Raw genomic sequence first — 26,525 nt, 5'->3', positions numbered from 1 at the left:
TTCTTGTGCCAGGCTGTGTGTGTGTCACTAGCTAAAGCCTCAGGGCCTATGTGCCAGGCTATCAATAACTGAAGTATCAGTGTTTTTGTGCCAGGCTGTGTATGTGTCACTAGCTAAAGCCTCAGTGCCCGTGGGCCAGGCTATGTGTATCACTAGCTAAAGCCTCAGGGCCTGTGTGCCAGGCTGTGTGTGCCATTAGCTAAAGCCTCAGTGCCCGTGGGCCAGGCTATCACTAACTGAAGCCTCAGTGTTTTTGTGCCAGGCTGTGCGTGTGTCACTAGCTAAAGCCTCAGTGCCCATGGGCCAGGCTATCACTAACTGAAGCCTCAGTGTTTTTGTGCCAGTGTGTGTCACTAGCTAAAGATGCAGGGCCTGTGTGCAAAGCTATCACTAACGAACTGAAGCCTCAGTATTTTTGTGCCAGGCTGAGTGTGTGTCACTAGCTAAAGCTTCAGGGCTGTGTGCCAGGCTGTGTGTGTGTGTCACTAGCTAAAGCCTCAGGGCCTGTGTGCCAGGCTATCACTAACTAATTGAAGCCTCAGTGTTCTTGTGCCAGACTGTGTGTGTGTCACAAGCTAAAGCCTCAGGGCCTGTGTGCCAGGCTGTGTGTGTCACTAGCAAAAGCCTCAGGGCCCGTGTGCCAGGTTCTCACTAACTAACTGAAGCCTCAGTGTTTTTGTGCCAGTGTGTGTGTGTCACTAGCTAAAGCCTCAGGGCATGGGTGCCAGGCTATAACTAACTGAAGCCTCAGTGTTTTTGTGCCAGGCTGTGTGTGTGTGTCACTAGCTAAAGCCTCAGGGCCCCTGTGCCAGGCTATCACTAACTGAAGCCTCAGTGTTTTTGTGCCAGGCTGTGTGTGTGTGCCACTAGCTAAAGCCTCAGGGCCCCTGTGCCAGGCTATCTCTAACTAACTGAAGCCTCAGTGTTTTTGTGCCAGTGTGTGTGTCACTAGCTAAAGCCTCAGGGCATGGGTGCCAGGCTATCACTAACTGAAGCCTCCGTGTTTTTGTGCCAGGCTGTGTGTGTGTCACTAGCTAAAGCCTCAGGGCCCCTGTGCCAGGCTATCTCTAACTAACTGAAGCCACAGTGTTTTTATGCCAGTGTGTGTGACACTAGCTAAAGCCTCAGGGCATGTGTGCCAGGCTATCACTAACTAACTGAAGCCTCAGTGTTTTTATGCCAGTGTGTGTGACACTAGCTAAAGCCTCAGGGCATGTGTGCCAGGCTATCACTAACTAACTGAAGCCTCAGTGTTTTTGTGCCAGGCTGTGTGTGTCACTAGCTAAAGCCTCAGGGCCCCTGTGCCAGACTATCTCTAACTAACTGAAGCCTCAGTGTTTTTATGCCAGTGTGTGTGACACTAGCTAAAGCCTCAGGGCCTGTGTGCCAGGCTATCACTAACTAATTGAAGCCTCAGTGTTCTTGTGCCAGACTGTGTGTGTGTCACAAGCTAAAGCCTCAGGGCCTGTGTGCCAGGCTGTGTGTGTCACTAGCAAAAGCCTCAGGGCCCGTGTGCCAGGTTCTCACTAACTAACTGAAGCCTCAGTGTTTTTGTGCCAGTGTGTGTGTCACTAGCTAAAGCCTCAGGGCATGGGTGCCAGGCTATAACTAACTGAAGCCTCAGTGTTTTTGTGCCAGGCTGTGTGTGTGTGTCACTAGCTAAAGTCTCAGGGCCCCTGTGCCAGGCTATCACTAACTGAAGCCTCAGTGTTTTTGTGCCAGGCTGTGTGTGTGTGCCACTAGCTAAAGCCTCAGGGCCCCTGTGCCAGGCTATCTCTAACTAACTGAAGCCTCAGTGTTTTTGTGCCAGTGTGTGTGTCACTAGCTAAAGCCTCAGGGCATGGGTGCCAGGCTATCACTAACTGAAGCCTCCGTGTTTTTGTGCCAGGCTGTGTGTGTGTCACTAGCTAAAGCCTCAGGGCCCCTGTGCCAGGCTATCTCTAACTAACTGAAGCCTCAGTGTTTTTATGCCAGTGTGTGTGACACTAGCTAAAGCCTCAGGGCATGTGTGCCAGGCTATCACTAACTAACTGAAGCCTCAGTGTTTTTGTGCCAGTGTGTGTCACTAGCTAAAGCCTCAGGGGCGGCATGTGTGCGTAACTAACGACTCAGTGTTTTTGTACCAGGCTGTGTGTATTTAATATCACGTTAGTGTGACCCCACGCCATTGACGACCCCCAAATCAGTGTCACACCAGTGTACGTGGATTTTCTCTGAGCCTCTAACTCTGCATTTGCGGCCCCTTTAAGAGACGTTGCGTAGCAACGCGTGGACTTCCCGGCCTGCAGCGCCTGGGCCTCTCCCAGCCGTCGGGCCGGAGACCTCGCAGCTTACAGCAGGCCGCAAGCAGTGGAGAGGCCGTGACACAGCCGGGGCAGTTTTTTCCACCTCCCTGTGATACCCAGCGGATAACGACATGGTGAGTGGGGGAGACAAGGGCGACTGTCTGCACTTCCGAGAGGGAGTGTGTCTGACCCAGGCGTGTATAGAATGTGACCCCAGCACTTGCCACAGTAATGTTGTCCTGAATGTTTGTCTAGTTATGCCCCCCTCACTCAGGTGTCCTTATAATATGTGTGCTCCCACCAGTACCACCTTTCCCCCATCCAGATGTTTGTGTGTGCACCTCCCCCAACCAGGTGTATATTTGTGTACCTAACCTTTCCCTAAATATGTCTGTGCCACCCAGGTGTGTATTTGTGTACCTTTCCCCACCCCAGTGTGTGTCTGTTTGTGCCACCCTGGTGTGTGTAACCCCCGCATATGTCTGTCTTTACCACCCAGGTGTGTTTTTGTGTACCTTCCCCCACCCCTGCATATGTCTGTTTGTGCCACCCAGGTGTATATTTGTATACGTACCCCTGAATATATGTGCCACCCAGATGTGTATTCTGTGTGTGTCCGTTCCATCCAGGTGTGTATTTGTGTACCTTGCCCTGAATATATCTGTGCAACCCAGATGTGTATTCTGCGTGTGTCTGTTCATTCCACCCAAGTGTGTATTTGTGTACCTATTTGTGAATGTCTTTGCCACCCAGGTGTGTATTTGTGTACTTTCCCCCACCCCTGCATGTGTCGGTTCGTTCCACCCAAGTGTTTATTTGTGTATCTACCCTTGAATATGTCTGTTTGTACCACCCAGGTGTGTATTTGTGTGCCTTCCCCCACCCCTGCTTGTCTGTTTGCACCACTAAGGTGTGTATTTGTGTACCTTCCCTCCAACCCACCCTTGCACATGTGTGCTGCCCAGGTGTGTATTTGTGTACCTTCCCCCACCGACCCCTGCATATGTCTGTGCCACCCAAGTGTGTATTTGTGTACCTTCCCTCCCCCCCCGCCCGCATATGTCTGTTTGTGCCATCCAGGTGTGTATTTGTTTACCCCCCCCCCCCCTGCATATTTCTGTTTGTGCCACCCAGGTGTGTATTTGTGTACCTCCCCCCACCCCTGCAAGTGTGTGCTGCCCAGGTGTGTATTTGTGTACCTTCCCCCACCCCTGCGTGTCTGTTTTCACCACTAAGGTGTGTATTTGTGTACCTTCCTTCCATCCCACCCCTGCACATGTGTGCTGCTCAGGTGTGTATTTGTGTACCTTCCCCCACCCACCCCTACATATGTCTGTTTGTGCCACCCAGGTGTGTATTTGTGTACCCTCCCCCTGCATATGTCTTTGCCACCCAGGTGTGTATTTGTGTACCTTCCCTCCACTTACCCCTGCATATGTGTTTGTTTGTATTTGTGTACCTTCCCTCCACCCCACCCCTGCAAGTGTGTGCTGCCCAGGTGTGTATTTGTGTACCTTCCCTCCACCCCACCCCTGCAAGTGTGTGCTGCCCAGGTGTGTATTTGTGTACCTTCCCCCACCCCTGCGTGTTTGTCTGTACCACTAAGGTGTGTATTTGTGTACCTCCCCCCCACCCCTGCATGTGTGTGCTGCCCAGGTGTGTATTTGTGTACCTTCCCTCCACCCACCCGTGCATATGTGTTTGTGCCACCCAGGTGTGTATTTGTGTACCTTCCCCCACCCACCCCTACATATGTCTGTTTGTGCCACCCAGGTGTGTATTTGTGTACCGCCCGCATATGCCTGTGCCACCCAGGTGTGTATTTGTGTACCTTCCCTCCACCCACTCCTGCATATGTCTGTTTGTGCCACCCAGGTGTGTATTTGTGTACCCCCCTGCATATGTCTGTGCCACCCAGGTGTGTATTTGTGTACCTTCCCTCACCCCTGCGTGTCTGTCTGTACCACTAAGGTGTGTATTTGTGTACCTTCCCCCACACCTGCGTGTCTGTCTGTACCACTAAGGTGTGTATTTGTGTACCTTCCCCCACCCCTGCGTGTCTGTCTGTACCACTAAGGTGTGTATTTGTGTACCTTCCCCCACCCCTGCTTGTCTGTTTGCACCACTAAGGTGTGTATTTGTGTACCTTCCCTCCAACCCACCCTTGCACATGTGTGCTGCCCAGGTGTGTATTTGTGTACCTTCCCCCACCGACCCCTGCATATGTCTGTGCCACCCAAGTGTGTATTTGTGTACCTTCCCTCCACCCCCCCCCCGCCCGCCCGCATATGTCTGTTTGTGCCATCCAGGTGTGTATTTGTTTACCCCCCCCCCTGCATATTTCTGTTTGTGCCACCCAGGTGTGTATTTGTGTACCTCCCCCCACCCCTGCAAGTGTGTGCTGCCCAGGTGTGTATTTGTGTACCTTCCCCCACCCCTGCGTGTCTGTTTTCACCACTAAGGTGTGTATTTGTGTACCTTCCTTCCACCCCACCCCTGCACATGTGTGCTGCTCAGGTGTGTATTTGTGTACCTTCCCCCACCCACCCCTACATATGTCTGTTTGTGCCACCCAGATGTGTATTTGTGTACCCTCCCCCTGCATATGTCTTTGCCACCCAGGTGTGTATTTGTGTACCTTCCCTCCACTTACCCCTGCATATGTGTTTGTTTGTATTTGTGTACCTCCCCCCCCCCACCCCTGCAAGTGTGTGCTGCCCAGGTGTGTATTTGTGTACCTTCCCTCCACCCCACCCCTGCAAGTGTGTGCTGCCCAGGTGTGTATTTGTGTACCTTCCCCCACCCCTGCGTGTTTGTCTGTACCACTAAGGTGTGTATTTGTGTACCTCCCCCCCACCCCTGCATGTGTGTGCTGCCCAGGTGTGTATTTGTGTACCTTTCCTCCACCCACCCGTGCATATGTGTTTGTGCCACCCAGGTGTGTATTTGTGTACCGCCCGCATATGCCTGTGCCACCCAGGTGTGTATTTGTGTACCTTCCCTCCACCCACTCCTGCATATGTCTGTTTGTGCCACCCAGGTGTGTATTTGTGTACCCCCCTGCATATGTCTGTGCCACCCAGGTGTGTATTTGTGTACCTTCCCTCACCCCTGCGTGTCTGTCTGTACCACTAAGGTGTGTATTTGTGTACCTTCCCCCACCCCTGCGTGTCTGTCTGTACCACTAAGGTGTGTATTTGTGTACCTTCCCCCACCCCTGCGTGTCTGTCTGTACCACTAAGGTGTGTATTTGTGTACCTTCCCCCACCCCTGCTTGTCTGTCTGTACCACTAAGGTGTGTATTTGTGTACCTTCCCCCACCCCTGCGTGTCTGTTTGTACCAATAAGGATTTTATTTGTGTACCTCCCCTGCATGTGTGTGCTGCACAGGTGTGTATTTGTGTACCTTCCCCCACCCCTCCATGTTTCTGTTTTTGCCACCCAGGTGTGTATTTGTGTACCCTAACCTTTCCTCCACCCACCCCATCATATGTGTGCTGCTCAGCTGTGTATTTGTGTACCTTCCCCCCACCCACTTCCCCACTTATACTGAATGTGTAAACAAAAAAGGTTTAGATAAAATAATGCTCCCCGTTGGGGCCTGTGACAGAGAACAATGGGAAATTAACATTTTAGTCCCTCTCTAAGTTTTGTCCTTTTTAATTCAACAGTAAAAAAGATCAGGATGTTTAAAGGGACACTGTACCCAAAAATTCTTTCATGATTCCGATTGAGCATGAAATTTTAAGCAACTTTCCAATTTACTTCTATTATCAAATTTTCTTCATTCTCTTGGTATCTTTATTTAAAATGCAAGAATGTAAGTTTAGATGCCGGCCCATTTTAGGTGAACAACCTGGGTTGTCTTTGCTGATTGGTGGATAAATTCATCCACCAATAAAAAAAAATTGCTGTCCAGAGTACTGAACCCAAAAAAGCATAGATGCCTTCTTTTTCAAATAAAGATAGCAAGATAACAAAGAAAAATTGATAATAAGAGTAAATTAGAAAGTTGCTTAAAATTGCATGCTCTTTCTGAATTACAAAACAACATTTTTGGGTTCAGAAAAAAAATAGGTCTGCTTTTCCTGCTAGCTAAACCAATTTCATTGGTTTGTGGTTTCAATTGGCAGTAACCATTATTTCATATACAAAATTATACCTAAAGGTGCCATTTCCCATACGTTTTAAACTCTGCAGCTGGTAGAACAAAAGTCATTATAAACACATTAAAGGGACAGTCTACCATAGAATTGTTATTGTTTTAAAAGATAGATACTCCCTTTATTACCCATTCCCCAGTTTTGCATGACCAACACAGTTAGTTATATTAATATACTTTTTACCTCTGTGATTACCTTGTATCTAGGAACCTTCTTCCAGCCCCCTGATCACATGACTGTGACTGTTTATTATCTATTGTCTTAAATTTAGCATTGTTTTGTGCTAAATCTTAAATAACACTGTGTTCAGGCACAGGGGGTTATCTATATGGTCCATGTGTACTTTCTGTCTCTTTGTGTTGAAAAGAGATTTAAAAAGTATGTGATAAGAGGCAGCCCTCAAAGGCTTAGAAATTAACATATGAGCCTACCTATGTTTAGTTTAAACTAAGAATACCAAGAGAAAAAAGCAAATTTGATGATAAAAGTAAATTGGAAAGTTGATTAAAATTAAAAGTCCTATCTGAATAATGAAAGTTTAATTTATGCTAGACTGTCCCTTTAAGGAGAAACCAGTTGTACAGTACTCTGCCCCTTTAACCAAAATGGCTGCAATACAGGGCATAGCCACCAGATATTTGAACTATAGCCTTGGTTCTATAGCCTTGGTTATAACTGCCTCTCCAGCATTGGTCAAGTGAGCCCAGGAGTATGTATTTCACAGTTTGTGGGGTCAGATACCTCCTTGTTCGAATGTTTATATTTGTTTCTATATATTGTCTGAGACTGTGAGAAATTTGCTGTTTAGAATATTGAGGCTCATTCCTTTGCAAGTAGTTTGAAGTTCTTTGTGCCGTGATTGTTTGGTTACCACATATAAGAGGTCTCAGAAATTTAGTTCTTTCCCTGTGCATTGTAATAAAATGGTTCAGTTGATATCTGATCCGTGGCTCACAGAAAGCACTGCATAGTGTCTATCTTAACTTGATTTTTGCCTGCATCAAGGCTTAAAGTGAATGAAAAAGTGCCCGGTATTTTAAAAAACATTTTTAAAAAAAATACTTCCCTTTGTTTTATGGAAAGCCGACCAGCAATGCTCTGCCCGCAGCTCCTGCTGTAGTTAACAGAGCAATGACGAATCCGGCTTCCTCCATTTGTTGCATGCCCACTTTGGCATCCAGCTCGTGAGGCCACACGATTGGAGAAAGCTGAATTCGTCATTGCTGTGCTAAGTACAGCAGGAGCTGCGGGCGGAGGATCGCGAGTCTGCTTTCCATAAAGAAAAGGTAAGTATTTTTTTTAAAAACTGCTTCATTGTAAAGTTAAATGAATGGAAAGTGTCCCTGATTTTTAAAGTGAAGGATAATTTCACAGCAATCGACTCCAGCAATGTATTCAGCAACATCTCAGTATTGTAGTCGCTAAGTTTTTTTTAATTTTTTTTTTATTATATGTTATTTTGGTGAAATAAATATATAGTACAATATGTACCTTTTTCGATTGCGACTCCTCCCATGCAATACTTCCTCCTTCAGCATTTGTGACGTAGCGAGCAGTCCCACCCGCTCTCTACATTTTTCCCAAGCTCATGCACGATATTACAAAGTAACTGCACATGCGTATTTACCCACCCAAAGCGCATGCGTCAGTTGTCGCGATTCCTTTCTATCAAATTCGAGACTAGTTTACGCATGCGCATAATTAGAATATGACGTTGCGAGAAAGGGGCTGAACGCCCCAGGGGGAAAGGCCATTGGAGACTGTCATATTACTAGGCTGTCAATCAAGTTAGTTAAAATGGCGGGTAGACGGAATAAGTGTACCGGAGCATGATATAAGGTAGAAAAATAATATTATTAATACGATGTATAAAAAATGATGAATGAAAGTCTAGGTCATTTTGAATTCACTGTAGAACGACGTGAGCGAGTCACCTGAACTTGACCTTCACTTTAAGAGTGATTTTAAAAACTAGACACTTATTCATTAAACTTTACTTTCACTTTAAGTAGAAAATAAGTAGCTTTGTAATAGAGAAGGTCCCTTCAGGTTTACAATCTACTCCCGGAGCAAACTCCAGGTTACATAATATATAATGGTAAAGATATAAACTGGAATAAAGTAGTTCCTTTTTTAAGAGTCTAACGCAAGATCGAAAAAGTCTCTCAGATGATTGGTGGACATTTGTGTAGAATTGCTAAGGCATAACTGGCAATAGCTAATTCTGTAACACATTTGCAAATGTTGCATATAAAAACATGGATCTAGCAGTTTTTCCTTCTTAAAACCTCACCTACTATGTTTAACAGTATTCTCATGTTCACATAATGATATAGAAAGGGGGGGAAAAAATTTGACCTCCTAAACCCAGATTAAAGGATTATTTGTGTTGATCTGTGTTGCTTTAATAATTTAGTTTCTATTTCCAGTCATGTGTAGAGTTCACATGAATCAACTTGCTGGCAGAACCCTTGGTCTGAAGGGTAGATGTTTTGTAGCATTTGTAACATTCTCAGTTCAACATCTTCCTTACTGAAATGGGCATACAGGATTAATAAAGTAATGTGCTCAAACATTTTCTTATTGCACTATGGCTTGAACAGAACTTTGCATTTAACCTTCAGGGTTAAACAAATGGTTGAGGTCCACTGCATCAAGCAGTGAACTGATGAACATGGGCACTGAACCAATCAGGTGAGGCATATGTGCATAGCCACCTATCACCAGCTGTGTTCAGCTTTGAAAGTGGGTAAAATCAAAATTACACTTTCATTAATCAGACAGAACATGCAATTTATGATTTGCTTAGCTGATTGATGTCACATGATACAGAGGATCGGGAGATAATGGGTAGCTTTGAAATTCTTCAGAAAAACAAATCAACTGCTCATTTGAAATTCTGAGTTTTATTGTATGTTTTTTTTTTATATATATATATATATATATATATATATATATATATATATATACTTTTATTGATTATATGCTGTGTTTTACTATGGGGTAGATTCTATTCTATTGGCCTATTTGTTTTTGGCAAAATAAGGCCCTTTTCGTTTCAGCGTGATCACAATTGTGGGTTTTCATCTGTTTTTCTGAGCCGAGAACGTAATTCTGACTTGCTGCAAAAAACCCTATTTTTAACATGGAGCTTAATATTTTCAATACTTTTCAACATGTTTTTGAGACCATTTGACTCTTATTTAATGTAATACCTAAAAGCACTTGATAAAGTCTCAAACTGGTCTTTTTGACATAAGTGGAACAATTCTATTACGTTGAACATGTCCGATGGCCATGGATTCATTAAAGCTCTATTCATTGCTATTATGTAGAACATCTGCAATGGGCAGGACACAAATTTACATATGTATTTAATACATGATATCCCATACAACTAACAGGATCTGCAGGAAAAGTGAGAAAATTGTAACTGACTGCTGCATCTAGAAATTGTGTGTAGCGATCGTGTTCTGTAAATCACTTGAAAAACATGCTTCCCATATTGTCCAGAACCTCACTATTGAGAGCCAATTGGAGGATCAATGTTGATTGTTGTGTACTTAACCCTGTTGCGGGGCTTTAATACACATTTCAGTTCAAGCAGTTGTGCAACAATATGACTTTAGAACAATAGAGCATGTTATTATTGCTTTTGATATAATTATTTTGCAATGCTTGCTAACAATTTAATTATTCATCCTCTCCTTCCAAGAGTATGGGACTCAGCCTCCTTCAGGTGTGTCAGCCCCTCTAACTAATCTCTCCACTTGTATTTTTGTTTTATATATGAAAGAAAAAATATCTGGTGTTCCTCTCTTTCAAGGGATAAAGCTACAGATTTTAGTCATTATAAGCTAAAACTCATCAACATGTGTTCTCCTGTCTTTAGGTCCAAAAAGCTGCAGTTGTGAAAGCCAACTTTGAAAGTGTGTATGTATGTGTGTATATATATATATATATATATATATATATATATATATATATATATATATATATATATATATATATATCTATATATATATATCCTATTTTTTTTTTTTTTAAACTTTTATTTATCATAACAAGGGTTACCATGTAGAGATGTCTCTCTCATGGGTCACAGATCATTGGAAAACAAAAACATGTTACAATTGGATGTTTACATTGCAAAACTGGGTCTATATTTTTGCGAGTGATATTTTTACATACAGTCTCTCTGCAGGTACTTCCCGAGTTTTTCTTTTAAAGCAAAAAGGAAAATTTACAAACTGTGTCCCAAGAGTTGGTCTTTTTGCAGCAATAGTCCATGGTAAATCCCTCTTTTCCTTTTTCCTCTCTCAGTCTCCTCCCATCCCTCCCTCATCTCCCACCCAACTCCTCCAAATAGTACAGCGTTCAATAATAACTAGATACGGATAATAATAATCATAACAGTAACAATCAGAGCTGAATTCGATCCTCTCTCTACACTGATCCCGTTGGGATCTCGAGCGTCTCTCATTGTTAGGTCTCTTGTTCTCCCCTGGGCAGTAGCAAGAAGACAGACTTTGTAATGTGTGGGCAGATGTCCACTAACTCATCTTTCATGTTTCTCTTCATACAGAAAACCCCATTTGCCTCTCAGGTGTTGTTCTAATAGGATTTCTGTGTTCCTAAGGGGGAATAAAAGCTGTGTTTGCACAGTAGTATGTAGAGTGTGTATGTAGGGTTCCCATTTTTTCATAAAAGGTCTGGTTCTCAACTGTACATCTCTTAGGGTGTCTGCTGCTTCATATGTAAGCTGTTTGTGAATGTTTGTTTTGAGTTGTGATAGTGTAGGGGTCCCTGGACTCAACCAATTTTTGAATATAAGTTTCCTAGCTTGTGAGATGATGTTTGTGATCATTTTTTTAAGGGAGTTAGGTGTAGAGGCTGGGATCTCTAAGAATACTATCAGTCTGGGGGAAACTATCAGTTCAGTGTGGAACGTGGATTTTATCCAATATGCTGTCATGCCCCAAAATTTCCGTATCATAGGGCAATGCCACAGCAAGTGGGGCAGGTCCGCATCTGCTGCTTTGCATTTCTTACAGTGACCTTCTGTTTCTGGCCTCCATTTTTTGAATGTCTTGGGTGGTATGTATGCTGCTTGTAACAGTCTGGTGTGTGATTCTCTAGTAGTCGCTGATAAAGTTGCTCCTCTTGTATTTTGTATGCTGCGCTGTATTACGTCTGGTGTAATTTCAGTGTCTAGGGTGCGTGTCCATGTGTCACTGATATGCGTGATCGTAGCTACGTTCGTCGGTTTCATGTGCAGTCTGTAAGTTGGGGAGATAGACGTGTTACCTTGCATTGTCATATGTAGCAGTCTGTTTACGTCTGAGTTTTGGTCAGTAAGTTCTGTGTGTCCTAGTAAGTCTTGGATGTAGTGTCTTGCTTGTAGGTATGCGAAATGGTGTGTGCGGGGTAGGTCAAATTGGGTTTGCAGTTCCTGAAAAGGCTTGACCTTCATGTCCAACCCATTTATCAATTGGGACACGGCTGTCAACCCCTTAGTTTCCCATGTGGAGAACACTGGGGAATCAATCCCTGCGGGGAATCATGGGTTACCTCTCAGAGGGAGGTATTTTGTATAGGTAGGGTCAAATCGGGATCTCTTGCAGAGTCTCCACCAAGTAGAGTGGGGCTGGGATATTAGTGGGTAATTTCTAATTAACTTGAGTGTGCGTGACGGTGTCATATGTGGGAGCGCCTGCAGGGACCATGGAGCCGTAGCCTGCTTTTCAAGTTCTGGCAGTGTGAAGTGTCCTTTTTCTGTCAACCAGTCCAGTACATATTTAACCTGGGCTGCCTCACAGTATGCATCGAGGTTGGGGACAGCTAAGCCCCCTGAAGTGATCTCTGCCATCAGTCTAGAAGAGTTTATTTTATGTTTTTTCCCTGCCCATATAAAAGAGAGCATCGCTTTGTTTAATATTTGTGTGTCTGCTTTATGGATGTGGTGAGGTATCATCTGAAATAAGTACAGGAGTTTCGGGAATATGATCATTTTGACGAGGGCGATCCTACCTGGTAGTGCTACCGGCAGATTACTCCATCTGAGCAATGTCTCTTGGAGGTCTTTTATCAGGGGGCGGTAATTTAGATGGTACCACTCTCCGGGGTTGTGGGATAGCTTGACTCCCAGGTATTTGAAGGAGTGGGTAACTTGTTTGAAGTTGTATGGTAGAGTAGCGCAGGGTGCCCCCGGGAGTAGCCAGACAAGCTCCGACTTGTCAGCGTTTATTTTGTAGCCTGAGATCCGACTAAACTGGTGTATGATTTGCATGACGTGAGGGATGTTTGTTTTTGGATTTTGTAGGTATAGGATCATGTCGTCTGCAAAGAGAGACAAATGGCACTGGACTTTACCCACCCACAGTCCCTCTGACTCTGCCCTAATTTTGATGGCTAGGGGTTCGATGGCAATGTCAAAAAGGAGGGGTGACAGTGGGCAACCCTGTCTTGTTCCCCTGCCCAGTTGGAATGGAGGTGAGGGAATGCCATTAATCAAAACTGAGGCGTGGGGATTCGCGTATAGGGATTCGATTGTGGATGCAAAAGGGCCCTTGATACCGAATTTATCTAAGGTGTTAAAAAGATGATCCCAAAGGACCATGTCAAAGGCCTTCTCCGCGTCTATAAGCAGAGCGCAGGCATCTATGTCTGTGTCCCCACCTTCTCCGGCCTGATTCCAGAAGTGTGTCAGTATAAATTGGAGCTTGCGAATGTTTAATACCGAGGATCTACCCTTCACAAACCCCATCTGGTCTCGGTGTATCAGTGTGGGTAGGGCTATTGCGAGTCTATCCGCCAGGATTTTGGTTAGCAGTTTATAATCCTGGTTTAACAGGGATATTGGGCGGTAGGATTGGGTAAGTAAATTGTCTCTGCCTTCCTTGGGAATCACACAGATGTTAGCTTCTGTGAAGCGGGTAGAGATCCTTTCCTCACCTTTCATGATTTTATTGTAGAGAGTGGTGAGTGTTACCACCACCTCCTCCTTCACTAGTTTGTAGAACTCCCCTGGTAGTCCATCCGGACCTGGGGTTTTGTCAAGGGGCAGAGTATTTATGGCCTTCACTATTTCTGTCTCTGAGATAGGTGCGTTCAGGAGAGTTAGATGTTCTTCTGAGATGGTAGGGTTGTGTACGGTTTCCCAGAAGGATGTTTTCTGTGTTCTGTCTATTGCCTCCTCTTTATATAAGGTTTTGTAATAATTCATGAAGGCAGTTTGTATCTGCGGTGTGGTAGTGTGAGTAGCATTTCCTACTTTGATGGCTCCTATATATTTATTAGGTATATATTTATTAGGTTTAGCAAATTTAGTGAGTCTAGCTAGGAGCTTCCCTGTCTTATCTCCGTGTCTGTAAAAGTTTGCTTGAGTTGCTGTCATCTCCCTGACAGTGTTCTGGTGTAGTGATAGGTCTCTAAGTGTCAGTGTAGTGTCGTTTCGTCGTCTGGTTTGGGTTTCGTAAGTATGTATTTCTAGCGCTGATCACCCTTCTCAGTAGGTTCTCGCTCTTTTGTTTCAGGCGTTTGGACCTTCTGATTGTGTAAGAGGATATAAGACCCCTCATCACCGCTTTTCCCGCCTCCCAGAGTAGTAGGGTGTCATGTCGGTGCTCGGAGTTTAGAGTCATGTAAGTTTTCCATTCTCCCTTTAGAAATCTCTTAAAGTTTATGTCCCCATATAAGTAAGTGGGAAAGAACCACCTACGGGGTCCCTCTCTAGTTGGCGTGAGATTGATTTTAAGGCTAATGGGGGCATGGTCTGATATGGTCGCAGGATCTATGGTAGTGTTAGTGATCTGTTGTCCCAAGGTATGTGTTGTTAGGAATAGATCGATTCTGGAAAGGGTGTCTTTGGCTGGGGTGGTGCAAGTGTAGTTTCTTTCTTCTGGGTGCTGATCTCGCCATATGTCTGTCAGTGCTAAAGAGTGCTTGAGTTTGGACAAGATCAGGGAATCTCTCCTTGCGTTTCTATAGGTTGTGTTATGTCTTGTTGCTGAGTTTGGATCCCTGAATCTGTCTGCTGGGGTTTGAGGGGCTATATTATAGTCTCCCCCTAGAATCATCGGGGAGTCAGCAAACTTTGTTGTGACAGTGCTGAAATTTCTCCAGAAGTCCTTTTTATCAGTGTGTGGGCCGTAGACTCCCCCTATGATAATGTGTTTATGATTGAGTTTTATTAACACGTATCTACCCTCGGGGTCTGTCAGTTGTTTAACTATAGTGTAATCTAGATTTTTTCTAAAGAGGATAGCTACTCCTCTGGCTCTTTTCCCTTCATACGTGGTGTGGATAACTTCTCCCACCCATCCCTGTCTTAGTTTCTGATGTTCTGCGTTAGTCAAGTGGGTTTCTTCCAAAATCGCTATGTCTGCATGTTGGTTCCTCAAATATTTTAGAATGGTTTTTCTTTTGATGGGGGACGTAATGCCCCCAACGTTCCAGGAAACTAGTTTCATGGGGAAACTTGAAGGGGTGTGTGCAGTGGTTATGTGAGAGTGTGGTAGGAGAAAAATAGAGTAAGTCTGTCTATCTTACTTACCGCCAGCTGCCCAGGGGAGAGCGTATACGGTTATCAAGATGTTTTAAGGCAGCATTACTACTGATCAGCTCTCTGCAGAGGTAAACAATAAGTTATAAATTATAAATTATAAATTAGCACAGTAGATATATACAAAGATATATATTATTTTCCTTCTGTCTACAGTTGGCAATAGATATCAGCAATTCCTGATTTGTTTAAATTTCAAACAGTAACTAAACTTGTAAACTATTCAACTGTCAAACTTCACAAAATCCCAAAAGCCCTCCCCCCCCCCCCCCATTATTGAAAAGGATATATATGCAGCTTGTAGCACCAATTTCTGTGCATTATGTCCCTCCAGTTAGTCCTGATAAGTTAAAAAGTCCTGAGTTGAGGATTCTAAATCTTGCTTGGTTTTCTCCTACTTCATGTGTCGTCTTCTTCTTCTTGCTGGGCCTGCCTTGGCCGATCTGCACGCCTCTTGATTTGATCCAGGAACAGCTGAAGGTGTTTTGGAGAGTCAAATATCTTTGGGCCTTGTGGCGTTTGAAGTCGCAATCTGGCTGGGTAGAGAAGTGCTATGGATTCACCTTGAGCTATAAGGTCTCTGCAGTAAGGCGTGAATTCTCTCCTTTTCTTTGAGACATCTGCGGAATAGTCCTGGAAGATAAAGATTTTCCTCCCTTCAAAATCAGTAGGTGTCTTTTGTCTGTACGCTCTGAGTATTAGCGTTTTATCTTTGAAATTTAGGTAGCGCACCATTATCTGTCTAGGTGCACCTTCCTGCTGGGGAGCTCCCACTCTGTGTGCTCTTTCTGCTATGCAAGGTATGCTTGTAGATGGGAGTTTGAGTATACCTGGGAGAATAGTCTCTACAAAGTTCATTAGGGCCCCCGAGGGGACAGATTCTGGCACTCCAACTATTCTTAGATTGTTCCGTCTTGAACGGTTCTCCAAGTCCTCTACCTTGGCCTGCAGCAATTTGTTTTGTCTTTGGAGAGTAGTGATGGAGGAAGTTGTGTCCCTGTGTCTTTCTTCTCCCTCTGCTGTTTTCTGTTCCACAGCGGTTAGGCGTGTGGAGAAGGCTCTGAGGTCTGTGGACAGGCTGTCCATTCCTGTTTGCAATTGTTCTATTTTAGGCAAGAAGAGCGCAGACAATTGAGATACAATAGGATGTGTGTCTTGCGTCGAGGTAATGGATGTTTCTAGCAGTGACTGAGTCTGGTCTTGGTTCTCAGTTTGGGTTCTCTGGCGTCTCTCCGTTTGCTTCTGTCTACCTGCCATGTTGTCAGTCTTTTTATTGTATGGGGTATAGTATTTTTGCATACAGGCAGTTCACAGCAAAGGTTTTACTGTAGTTGTAATTTAGTAGGAGGATTAAACTTTTTCCATAGGATTAGGAGAATTAGTTTCTCTTCTGTTTCTGGAGGTTTGTGCTTGGGGAGGGGGGTACATTGGCTCTGGTTTAGTGTGCCATATCTATTGTTGTCCCCTAAGTAGAATTAACGATTGAGCTGTTGGTAGTCAGTCTTATGTTAAGGTGGGCTGCTCCCTAGTTGTCCGCCTCACCCGCAAGTCGGACACTGCTGTGCTACAAGTCCATCTCCCCTCCACGTGGGATCTATCTGTGTAGCGTTGACAGCCTTCTTGGGCTCTGTGCTGGCAGCCACCCAGTGATAGGCAGGTTCCCCTGTAAAATGATTACTCTCTCTCTTTGTCAAGCGGGTGGCAGAAATAATATAATAAACTTGGGAGGAGAGGGGAGATAGTAAGGCTATTGAGCCCCCAAATACGAAGCAGATCACTATTTTTCCTGTGTATGCTGTTTCTTAACACTGTTATAGTAGGGCCGATACCCAAGATGGCCGCCGTCAGTTTAATGCGTAGTTCTCTGGGTATTGGGGCAGATTACCTTGTCCGTTTCTGATTTCCAAGAGACTGGAATTTAGCCCTCCTCTGTAAAGCCCCAGCCTGTTCGGCTTCTCACCTACTCCCTTTCGATGGTGCGGGAGGTCTGGCCTCTCTGATCGCCGCCGCGATCGTGCTTCAGCTATTTGTTTGTACGGCTGCCGGCGGGGGAGCGGATCGAAGGCGCCCCTCACTATGTCTTGTCCGGGCAGGTGTCCGTTGAGTGTCCTGCCAAGGATTGCAGCTTTTTGGCACTTTAGGTGGCTAAAAAACACAGGTCCGCGAGCATAGAGACACGGAGCTCAGCAAACCTGCGTCCTCTCGCCGTGCCCGCCCACCGGAAGTCATATATAGCCTATTTTTATATGTTAGTAATAAGTATGTCCATTAATTAAACATATATATATATATATATATATATATATATATATATATATATATATATATATATATATATATATATATATATATATATATATATATATTTTAAAATAAACTTTTTATAAAGTTTTGTGACATCCGGGATAATCTTGATGATATTTATGATGTTAACAATATCACAAAAATAATCACATCGGGTTGGAATTTTTTTTTTCTTCCTTGTTTTTTTTTCTTCTTGTATTTCTTTTAATATAAACTTAGAAGATAAGTCATCGGACATGGGGTGGGGGTGGCCTTTAACATAGTTTTAATACAAAATGCTTGCTTATTAAAATAAAAACATAATTTATGTTACTTGAGAAACTCTCGCCCTAGGTATTCCAATCAATCTGATTGTGTATGTATGCATACATACAAATATCGAGAGAGGGGGGGGATACATGAACACAATTTTGGTTACATTTTCATTCAAAACCTGTAAATAAATTGGACTCCTAACCTGGACTTTATTATGGGACTGGATTATGTCCCATTTCCAGGTTTTGAATGTAGTTTACCTGAAAACTGCTTTTTATTGTGTGCTCTCACAGGTGTAGCTTACAAGCACTGTCAACAACCAGCTTGCTAAGGTTGGCACCCAGACGCGGCCTTTTGTCCTATGAATGAGTGCCAGCTACTATCGTGTTCTATTTGTGTTCCCCATTACTTGCTTAGCATCAGAGTCTGTTTTTGACAATCCGCTTCTTTCTCCTTTTTATATGTAACTTTCCTCACATTGACCTTTCTGTCATCCACCCCTGCAACTTGTGACCGCCTATTTATCTGCATTTATATTAATGCCACCTAATGAGCAATAACTTTTTAATTTCTCTGCTTTTCCTCTTCAGTCTTCCCCTTTCTAAAGTATATAATGTACTAGTAATTTTGTTTTTATTTCTTTTCTGTTTAATTCAAATACCCCATAAATTTATGTTTTTATTTGTGGTAACAATCAATCTCCTACATTTTTAATCTCTTGGCACAATTGGGATTTTAGTAATGTTAAATAATGCTAGTCTCGTCACTAAAGGGTGTATGTGAATTACATTCTGATGTAGCTAATCCTTTTTCTTTTAATACACTTTTTTAAATTAGGAAGAATCTTCTCCCAAGTCACTTCTTGACATTTGTCTGCATTACCTGAGCACGCATCTAGAGAAATTCTGCTGGGAGAGGCAGGATGGAACCTACTGTTTGCAGGATGCCGCCATGTTCCCCCAGGAAGTGGCAGATCGGCTTCTTCAAACCATGGCGATTCAAAGTAAATCTCCTTTGTGCTATTATGCTTATTATACTTATTTCTATAACTATTATCATAATCGAGCTATAGTTTATATGGCAATGGGATATTCCCTAGTACCACTCAGATGATTTATATTTGCACTGTTAGAATACACATTTTATGTAGCTGCTCACACAGAACACCTTGCACCAACGAGCTTTCCAGCTATCCTGTAGCTGCTGTTTCTCTCCCCCCCCCCCTCATATGTAGTGTAGTCAGAAGAGATGTAATTCATGTGTGTCATCTCTACCATGCATTTTATTGGTAGATAGTGTAGCATGATCATGTGGTCTATTTCAGATTAACTGTTTTATTGTTTGGTTTGTTTCCGTTTCAGGACAGCTGAATGAAGTAACAGTTGGAATTTTCCGAGGTGGCCAGCTGCGTCTCAAGCGTGCGTGTATTCGTAAGGCAAAGATTTCTGCTGTGGCTTTTCTTAGGGCATTTTGTCACCATAAGCTGGTTGAATTAGATGCCACTGGAGTCAATGCAGATATCACCATTACAGACATTATAAGTGGACTCAGCAGTAGCAAATGGATACGAGAGAACCTGCAGTGTCTGGTACTCAATTCCTTGACTCTGTCCTTGGAGGATCCTTATGAGCGTTGTTTTAGCCAGCTCTCTGGTCTCCGCATCCTTAGCATCACTAATGTCTTGTTTTATAATGAAGATCTGGCTGACGTAGCTTCACTTCCCAGACTGGAGAGCCTTGATATCTCGAACACTTCAGTGACTGATATTTCTGCCCTTGTAGCTTGCAAGGAAAGACTCAAGTCACTCACTATGCACCACCTCAAGTGTTTGAAGATGACCACCACTCAGATGCTGGAAGTGATAAGGGAACTTGTGCACTTGAACCACCTGGATATATCTGATGACAAGCAGTTCACATCAGACATTGCATGCCGTCTACTGGAGCAAAAAGACATTCTGCCTAATCTGATTTCTTTGGACATTTCTGGAAGGAAACATGTTGCAGATAAGGCTGTGGAAGCTTTTATTGAACAGCGACCCAGGATGCAGTTTGTTGGCCTTTTGGCTACTGAGGCTGGTTATTCTGAGCTTCTGTCTGGGGAAGGACCTGTGAAGGTGTGCTTGTACTACTGCTCGCTTCTCTTCCTCTGGGTCACCTGTAATACAAAATCCTGGTGCTTGCCCCAGTCCTGAAATTATCCACCTCCATAGCATACAATTTAAAAAAAAAAAAAAAGTTTCAAAGTTTTCATTGTATTGCATTGTTGCAGAGATACATAGGTAGGTAGCATTCACATGTCTGGAGCACTACATGGCAGGAAAAAGTGCTGCCACCTAGTGCTTGCAAAGATATAACATTTGTGTAAAACTGCTGTCATATAGTACTGCAGATATGTGCACGCTCCTGAGTTTTTATCTTTCTGCTGCTTTCCACAACGCATACCAAGGGAATGAAGAAAATTGCATTATAAATTAGCTGCCAAGAAGAAAATAAAGTTTTGTGAATTTTTTAAAATGTCTCTTGAAAAAAATCCCTGAGAGCCAGTCAACAATAAATCCTCTGGTGCTTTGCAGCGCTGCTCCATATTTCACTGTTCTCTTCAAACAGCACGCTGTCCTGGATGCCTGTGTTAAAGGGACAGTCTACACTAAAAAAAAAAAATTATTTAAAAGATAGATAGATAACACCTTTACTACCCATTCCCAGCTTTGCACAACCAACATTGATATATTGATATATTTTTATAACATTTAAACCTCCTAAATGGACAAGAGAAGACAGATGCTCCACATGGCCCAATATTGTTTGGTCCAGAATATATTGATAGATGTACAGGGATTGAACTCACATTTGTTTAAGCACCTCAATTAGTGCTATGGAGACAGTCTGGGATCTCTTACAGTCACCCAGGGGACCAAACTCCGGTATTGGTATGATGTCTGTATCAAAACGACATAAAGAGACACAGGTGCCTATATGGGCTAGTATTGTCTTGACAAGGTAATCAATGTGATAAGATGAAATGGTACTCACAATAGTTGTAGCATCTCCTTTGATGCTATAGAGGCAGGATGGGATCAATGTAGTCACCCACCAGACTTATGCAAAGGCCCACTGGATACAGATGGAAGTCAGGAACCACCAGTTGTCAGGAAGACCCAGAATAAGATCCCCCCCCTCTCAACCAGAGGGATAGAAGGCAAGCAAACAAGATGGTAGCAAGTGTTTAGGATATAAAAAAGTTTGCTACCATCTTGTTTGCTTGCCTTCTATCCCTCTGGTTGAGAGGGGGGATCTTATTCTGGGTCTTCCTGACAACTGGTGGTTCCTGACTTCCATCTGTATCCAGTGGGCCTTTGCATAAGTCTGGTGGGTGACTACATTGATCCCATCCTGCCTCTATAGCATCAAAGGAGATGCTACAACTATTGTGAGTACCATTTCATCTTATCACATTGATTACCTTGTCAAGACAATACTAGCCCATATAGGCACCTGTGTCTCTCTATGTCGTTTTGATACAGACATCATACCAGTACCGGAGTTTGGTCCCCTGGGTGACTGTAAGAGATCCCAGACTGTCTCCATAGCACTAATTGAGGTGCTTAAACAAATGTGAGTTCAATCCCTGTACATCTATCAATATATTCTGGACCAAACAATATTGGGCCATGTGGAGCATCTGTCTTCTCTTGTCTTTGTAGATTGCTGCTTTGGATCCCGGCCTGGATCTCTACAAATAGCTGCCTCGATCTTCACCTCAGTGACTCTTCATTTTTTTAGAGACTATCTCACTATATGATTTCATATTTCGTCTATATAATATAGTGCATTGAATAATCAAAGTACAAACCATTGTGAGAGATTGCTCATTTAGGTCTAATCACCTGCTTATTATTATTATACATGTTTCTATCTTTGTCTTTCTCTTAGGAGGTTGTGCTTTATATCTATTTTTCTGTTACAATTGTTATATCAGACTGCATTGTCTTCTGCACCAGTACTCCATCTTTCTCTTATGAGGTTGGTTGATATATATTTATATCTTGTCTGCATTGACGGCTATAGAGGACTGACTAAGTCACCTATATACTTATTAGGATTATTGACTATCCCCTATTAGGGCGCCCCCTCCCTTGTTGTTTTGTTCTAAACCTCCTAAATGGCTGCCTGTTTCTAAGCCACTATAGACAGCCTCTTAATCAAATGCTTTTTGTATTTGCTGTTCACAACAGAAGACTTCTAAACCATGTGTGCCATATAGATAACATTGTGTTCACGCCCGGGGAGTTATTTAAGAGTCAGCACAACACAGTACTAAATGCAAGTCAATAGATAATAAATAAAAAGTAATGTGATCGGGGGCAGTCTGCAGAGGCTTAGATACAAGGTAATCACAGAGGTAAAAAGTATATTAATATAACTGTGTTGGTTATGCAAAACTAGGGAATGGGTAATAAAGGGATTATCTATTTTTTTAAACAATACAAATTCTATTGTAGACTGTACCTTTAAGGAAAACTTACACCGTGAAGCCAGAGTACAGTGCATTTTGAAGAGAACAGCGCTGCAAAGCGGTAGAGCTAACAGTTCCTGCATGTGTCTCATTCTTTCTGCAGACATGCTGCATTTTCTGTGATAACATCTCAGATCACAACCTTGGGGAGTGTTGCTTTAAAAAAATTAAAGTTGTGTTTTTGTTTTTTTTTGGATATATTAAGGTGAAATTCGCTATAAATCTCTTATTATTTTTGTTGAAGTAAATCTTGGATGTGATGTAAAACCTTGATGTGACAGACAATCCCCTTTTGTATTAAGGTGTCAGGAGAAGCCAATCAGACTCAGATAGCAGAGGCTCTGCGCCGGTACAGTGAGCGCTCATTCTTTGTACGTGAAGCTCTCTTCCACCTTTTCAGTCTAACGCATGTAATGGACAAAGCAAGCCCTGAGATGCTAAAGGTAATTTGCACTGATGGGTACAGATGTTTTGCAGATTTCTGTGTTTACAATGTAATACCGGTTTTGTGTCAATATAGCATGGAATGCATCTTTCTTCTACTACTAATATTTTAATGTTATTCTGTCATAAAGTGTGTGGGGTTTACTGGGAAATATTTGTGTCCCCTGTTCAGATGTGATAAATGTCTCTTGTCAGCTGTTTAGCAGTTCAGGTAACACCTACATGTTATATGCAATATTATCTCATTAAAGACCCAATCTTTCAGCTCTGGCAAGATTGTCTAAGAAGTTTCGTCAGTAATGTGAGGTTCCTCAAATTGTATAAAGACTGTTTAACTATGCAGGGTTCATTTTGTGAAGGAGAGGCAAATACATTGCAATATAATGCTAAAAAACAAACATATTTTCAGTGATCCTCCAGCACTGCAAGATACCTCACGAGATGCTAAAAATGCAGACTTTGCTATACTTCTCCAAGGGGCGTTCCTTCCCTGCATTTTTTTTTATGTGAAGTAGATACAAATCCAGTGAAATTAAAGCACTGCATGAAATGAGAGCTCTGCTGCATTTACACTTGGTGCTTTGTATTTTATATTACTTAAGATTTCAGATTGCTGTATTACATTTATACTTTGCACTTTCTATTTTGTATTTTAATGCAATGTACTGTCTGTAGATTCTTTATACAGTAGTGAATTTAGGGTTCTGATTTTTACAAATTCTGATTATGCTTTGACAGTTTCCAGCTTTGGCAAATAAGTGTTGTACATTTTTATGCTCATCGTTGACAAATTATTTTTGTATTTGTTCTATTTAAAATAAAACTGACAGTGTCAGTTTCCCAGAGAGCTTAATTACTTTCTATGGGAACAATGATCAAAGATTCTTTAGTTTGGAACAAAATTATAGTGCAGACTTCACAGGGGCTGGGAACATTGAATTCTATAAGAAAAAGTGTGGAACCTGGAAGTCCCAGAAAGATGAGATGCCTTCCATAGAAAGTAATGAGGGTCTCTGGGATACAGATTTTTACAGGAGAACATCTGTGATTGATATAAAGGTCCAGTTTGCAGCAAATACAAATTTAAAATGTTTTCACTACAATATAACTTGATTTTGTCAATAGTTTAGTATATATTCATTTCTGTCAGTTAAAGGATCAGCAAATACAGTAGATTTGCATAATCAACAAATGCATGATAAAAAGACAATACAATAGCACTTACTCTGAACTTCAAATGAGTAGTAAATTTTTTTTTTTCTAACAAATTTCAGTTATGTATATTTCCACCCCCACTGTACCATGTGACGGCCATCAGCCAATCGCAAATGCATATACTTTTATTCTGTGAATTCTTGCACATGCTCAGTAGGAGCTGGTGACTCGGTGTAAATATAAAAAAAATTGCATGCTCTATCTGAAACATGAAAGTTTAATTTGACCCGAGTGTCCCTTTTAAATAAGTGTATTGTGAATTTTGAGCAAACTTTACCTGCATACAGCTGACGAGATAATTCAGGGAGACCAGCTTGTGTAAAATGCTTACATTATTTCATGAGAACTCCCCTGTCCCATCCACTTTCTGAAGCTGTTTTATTTTACAATAGAGAAAATACAAAATAGAATTTAATTTGTAGAATATACTTTAAATATGCAAAGTATGATCTTAATTTTATTAAAGAAACACAGAAACTTTTAAAACATAATCATAATTTGTAAAATCACTGCTGTATCTAAATGCATTAAAATACAAAAGAGAGAGTGCAAATCTTAAATGTAATAATACTGAAGGAACCCAATCTGAAGTGTAAAGTAATATAAAATACAAAGTGTAGATGCAGCAGAACTGTCATGTCATGCTATACTACGTTGGGCTTGTCTCACCTTCTTATATAGAAATGCAGAGAAGGCCTGTTAGACAAATATAACAAAATGTGCCTGTCTAGAATCTTGTGAGAGATCTCACGGTGCTGAAGGATAATATTATATCATCTCATCTGAGTGAAGAACTTTAATGGGAGGCTTCCCATCTACCTGGGCCTTCCAGGTTCCGACCTTTTTCTAATAACATTCAGATAGTTCAGCCCCTAAACTACAATTTCTCTCAAAGCAGGAGACTCTTTTATCATCAGGCCCTAAATCACAAAGCATGTGAAGGGAGTGGGGGGGGGGGGGGTTTGCTATTAAATATTCGGCACAACCAGACAAAATTACAAGCTTCTTACAGCACATTGGATTGTGAGAGACCTGGACAGATGTATTTTTAATATGTTTTTCAGGTAATCTAAATTTAAACGGTTCCCATGCCCCTTTAATTCCAGTGTGACTGATCAGCTTTGTGCACTGTGACACCTGTATTTGCATATGACCTCTTTACTGGTGTTTCTTTTCCAGTTAGTGGTGATTGGCATGAGGAACCACCCTACCAATCTACCAGTGCAGCTCGCTGCCAGCGCCTGTGTGTTTAATCTCACCAAGCAGGACCTGGCAGCTGGGATGCCTGTGAAGCTTTTGGCTGATGTGACTCATTTACTTCTGGAGGCCATGAAGCAGTTCCCCAACCACCAACAGGTACGCCACACCCTCTGTAAAACCGAAATGGAATTGGTGAGTTATTTCAGTAAACGTCATGTCAGCCTTTGCCCAGAAAACCTATAGATGGGCCATACTGTGTTGTCCCTCACATCTGAGTATTTAATAATGTCCTATTGGGTTTCAAGCTAATTCAAATATGGAGACTGTACCAGATGTTTTTTTCTATTCATATCCTCTTAATTATTCAGTTTCTGTAGTGTTTTATCTACTAGAGGAGGATGTCTGGGGTTAGCGGTTTGGTCGGTTGGTGCGCATGTTATGTCATACCTGTGTGCAAATAGCCCTACATTAGTAGCTTTTTAAATGGGCAGTCTACAATATAATTTTTATTGTTTTAAAAGATAGATAATCCATTTATTACACATTCCCCAGTTTTGCATAACCAACACTGTTTTATATTAAAATACTTTTTACCTCTGATTACCTTGTATCTAAACATCTTCTGACAGCCCCCTGATCACATGACTTTGTATTTATTATCTATTGACTTGCATTTAGTACTGTGTTGTGCTAACTCTTAAAGAACTCAGTGTGAACACAATGTTATCTAATATAGCCCACATGAACTAGCAGTCTCTTGTTGTGAAAAGCAAATACAAAAGCATGTGATTAAGAGGCTGTCAAGAGAGCCTTTTTGAAACAGGCAAACATTTAGAGGTTTAAAGGTTATAAAGTATATTAATATAACCATGTTGGTTGTGCAAAGCTGGGGAATGGGTAGTAAAGGCGTTATCTATCTTTTTAAACAATAAAAATGTTTATGTAGACTGTCCCTTTAATAGCATATTCAATAAGCTCTGTATGTCTGTAAAATTCATAGTTGCAGTTGTCTGTAAAAACTTAAGACACAGCGTGAATTGATTATAAATTATGCGTGGTAAAAAAACAAAACAAAACAGTTTGCTTAATGATAACGGCTTCAAACTTTTTTTTTTTTCATTCTAAAATAACAAAAACATGAAGAGAACAGTAAAAGTTGGAGGGAGGGGCGAAAAGTAAATATTTGAATAACCTTATTAACCTTCGATATTATGAGAATAATTTAATGTTATTATTTCACCCCTATAGAGTAGTGTGTGTGTGTGTGAAGCTATACTTGATTAGATTTTGCATTAGGCTTTTAGGTAGAATAGGTGTGTTTGTGCATTCAGATAAGATCAGTATTAATAAATGGAGCATACAATAGAGGTACAGAGTGTGCTGGAAAAAAATTGTGCTTTATATAATCGAAGAATATTTTAACTCTGTATTTCACACATTCTTAACCCCTTGTGTATCATTTCAGCTGCAGAAAAACTGTCTCCTGTCTCTGTGCAGCGACCGAATACTGCAGGATGTTCCCTTCAACAGGTGTGTGACAGACACTGGCCCTGGTGTTTAAAATCTGTACCCCTGATA

At 42.2% G+C, this 26,525-nt stretch overlaps 1 protein-coding gene across 2 annotated transcripts in view; it reads left to right on the top strand.

The window, feature by feature from the left end:
* The first annotated feature begins 2,284 nt into the window (after positions 1 to 2,284).
* ZYG11B (zyg-11 family member B, cell cycle regulator) overlaps positions 2,285 to 26,525 on the top strand; it is a 66,202-nt gene continuing 41,961 nt past the window's right edge. For both annotated transcript variants that reach the window (XM_053693464.1, XM_053693463.1), the window contains exons 1-6: positions 2,285 to 2,419; positions 18,408 to 18,573; positions 18,932 to 19,686; positions 22,391 to 22,531; positions 24,927 to 25,103; positions 26,413 to 26,477. In XM_053693464.1, the coding sequence (XP_053549439.1) occupies positions 2,417 to 2,419; positions 18,408 to 18,573; positions 18,932 to 19,686; positions 22,391 to 22,531; positions 24,927 to 25,103; positions 26,413 to 26,477 (1,307 nt within the window). In that variant the 5' untranslated portion in view covers positions 2,285 to 2,416. The remainder of the gene's footprint in view (positions 2,420 to 18,407; positions 18,574 to 18,931; positions 19,687 to 22,390; positions 22,532 to 24,926; positions 25,104 to 26,412; positions 26,478 to 26,525) is intronic.

This window comes from Bombina bombina, chromosome 10 (genome assembly GCF_027579735.1).
Source record: "Bombina bombina isolate aBomBom1 chromosome 10, aBomBom1.pri, whole genome shotgun sequence".
Lineage (NCBI taxonomy): Eukaryota > Metazoa > Chordata > Amphibia > Anura > Bombinatoridae > Bombina > Bombina bombina.
The sequence above is the reverse complement of the archived record's forward strand: the minus strand, read 5'-3'. Positions and strand labels throughout refer to the sequence as shown.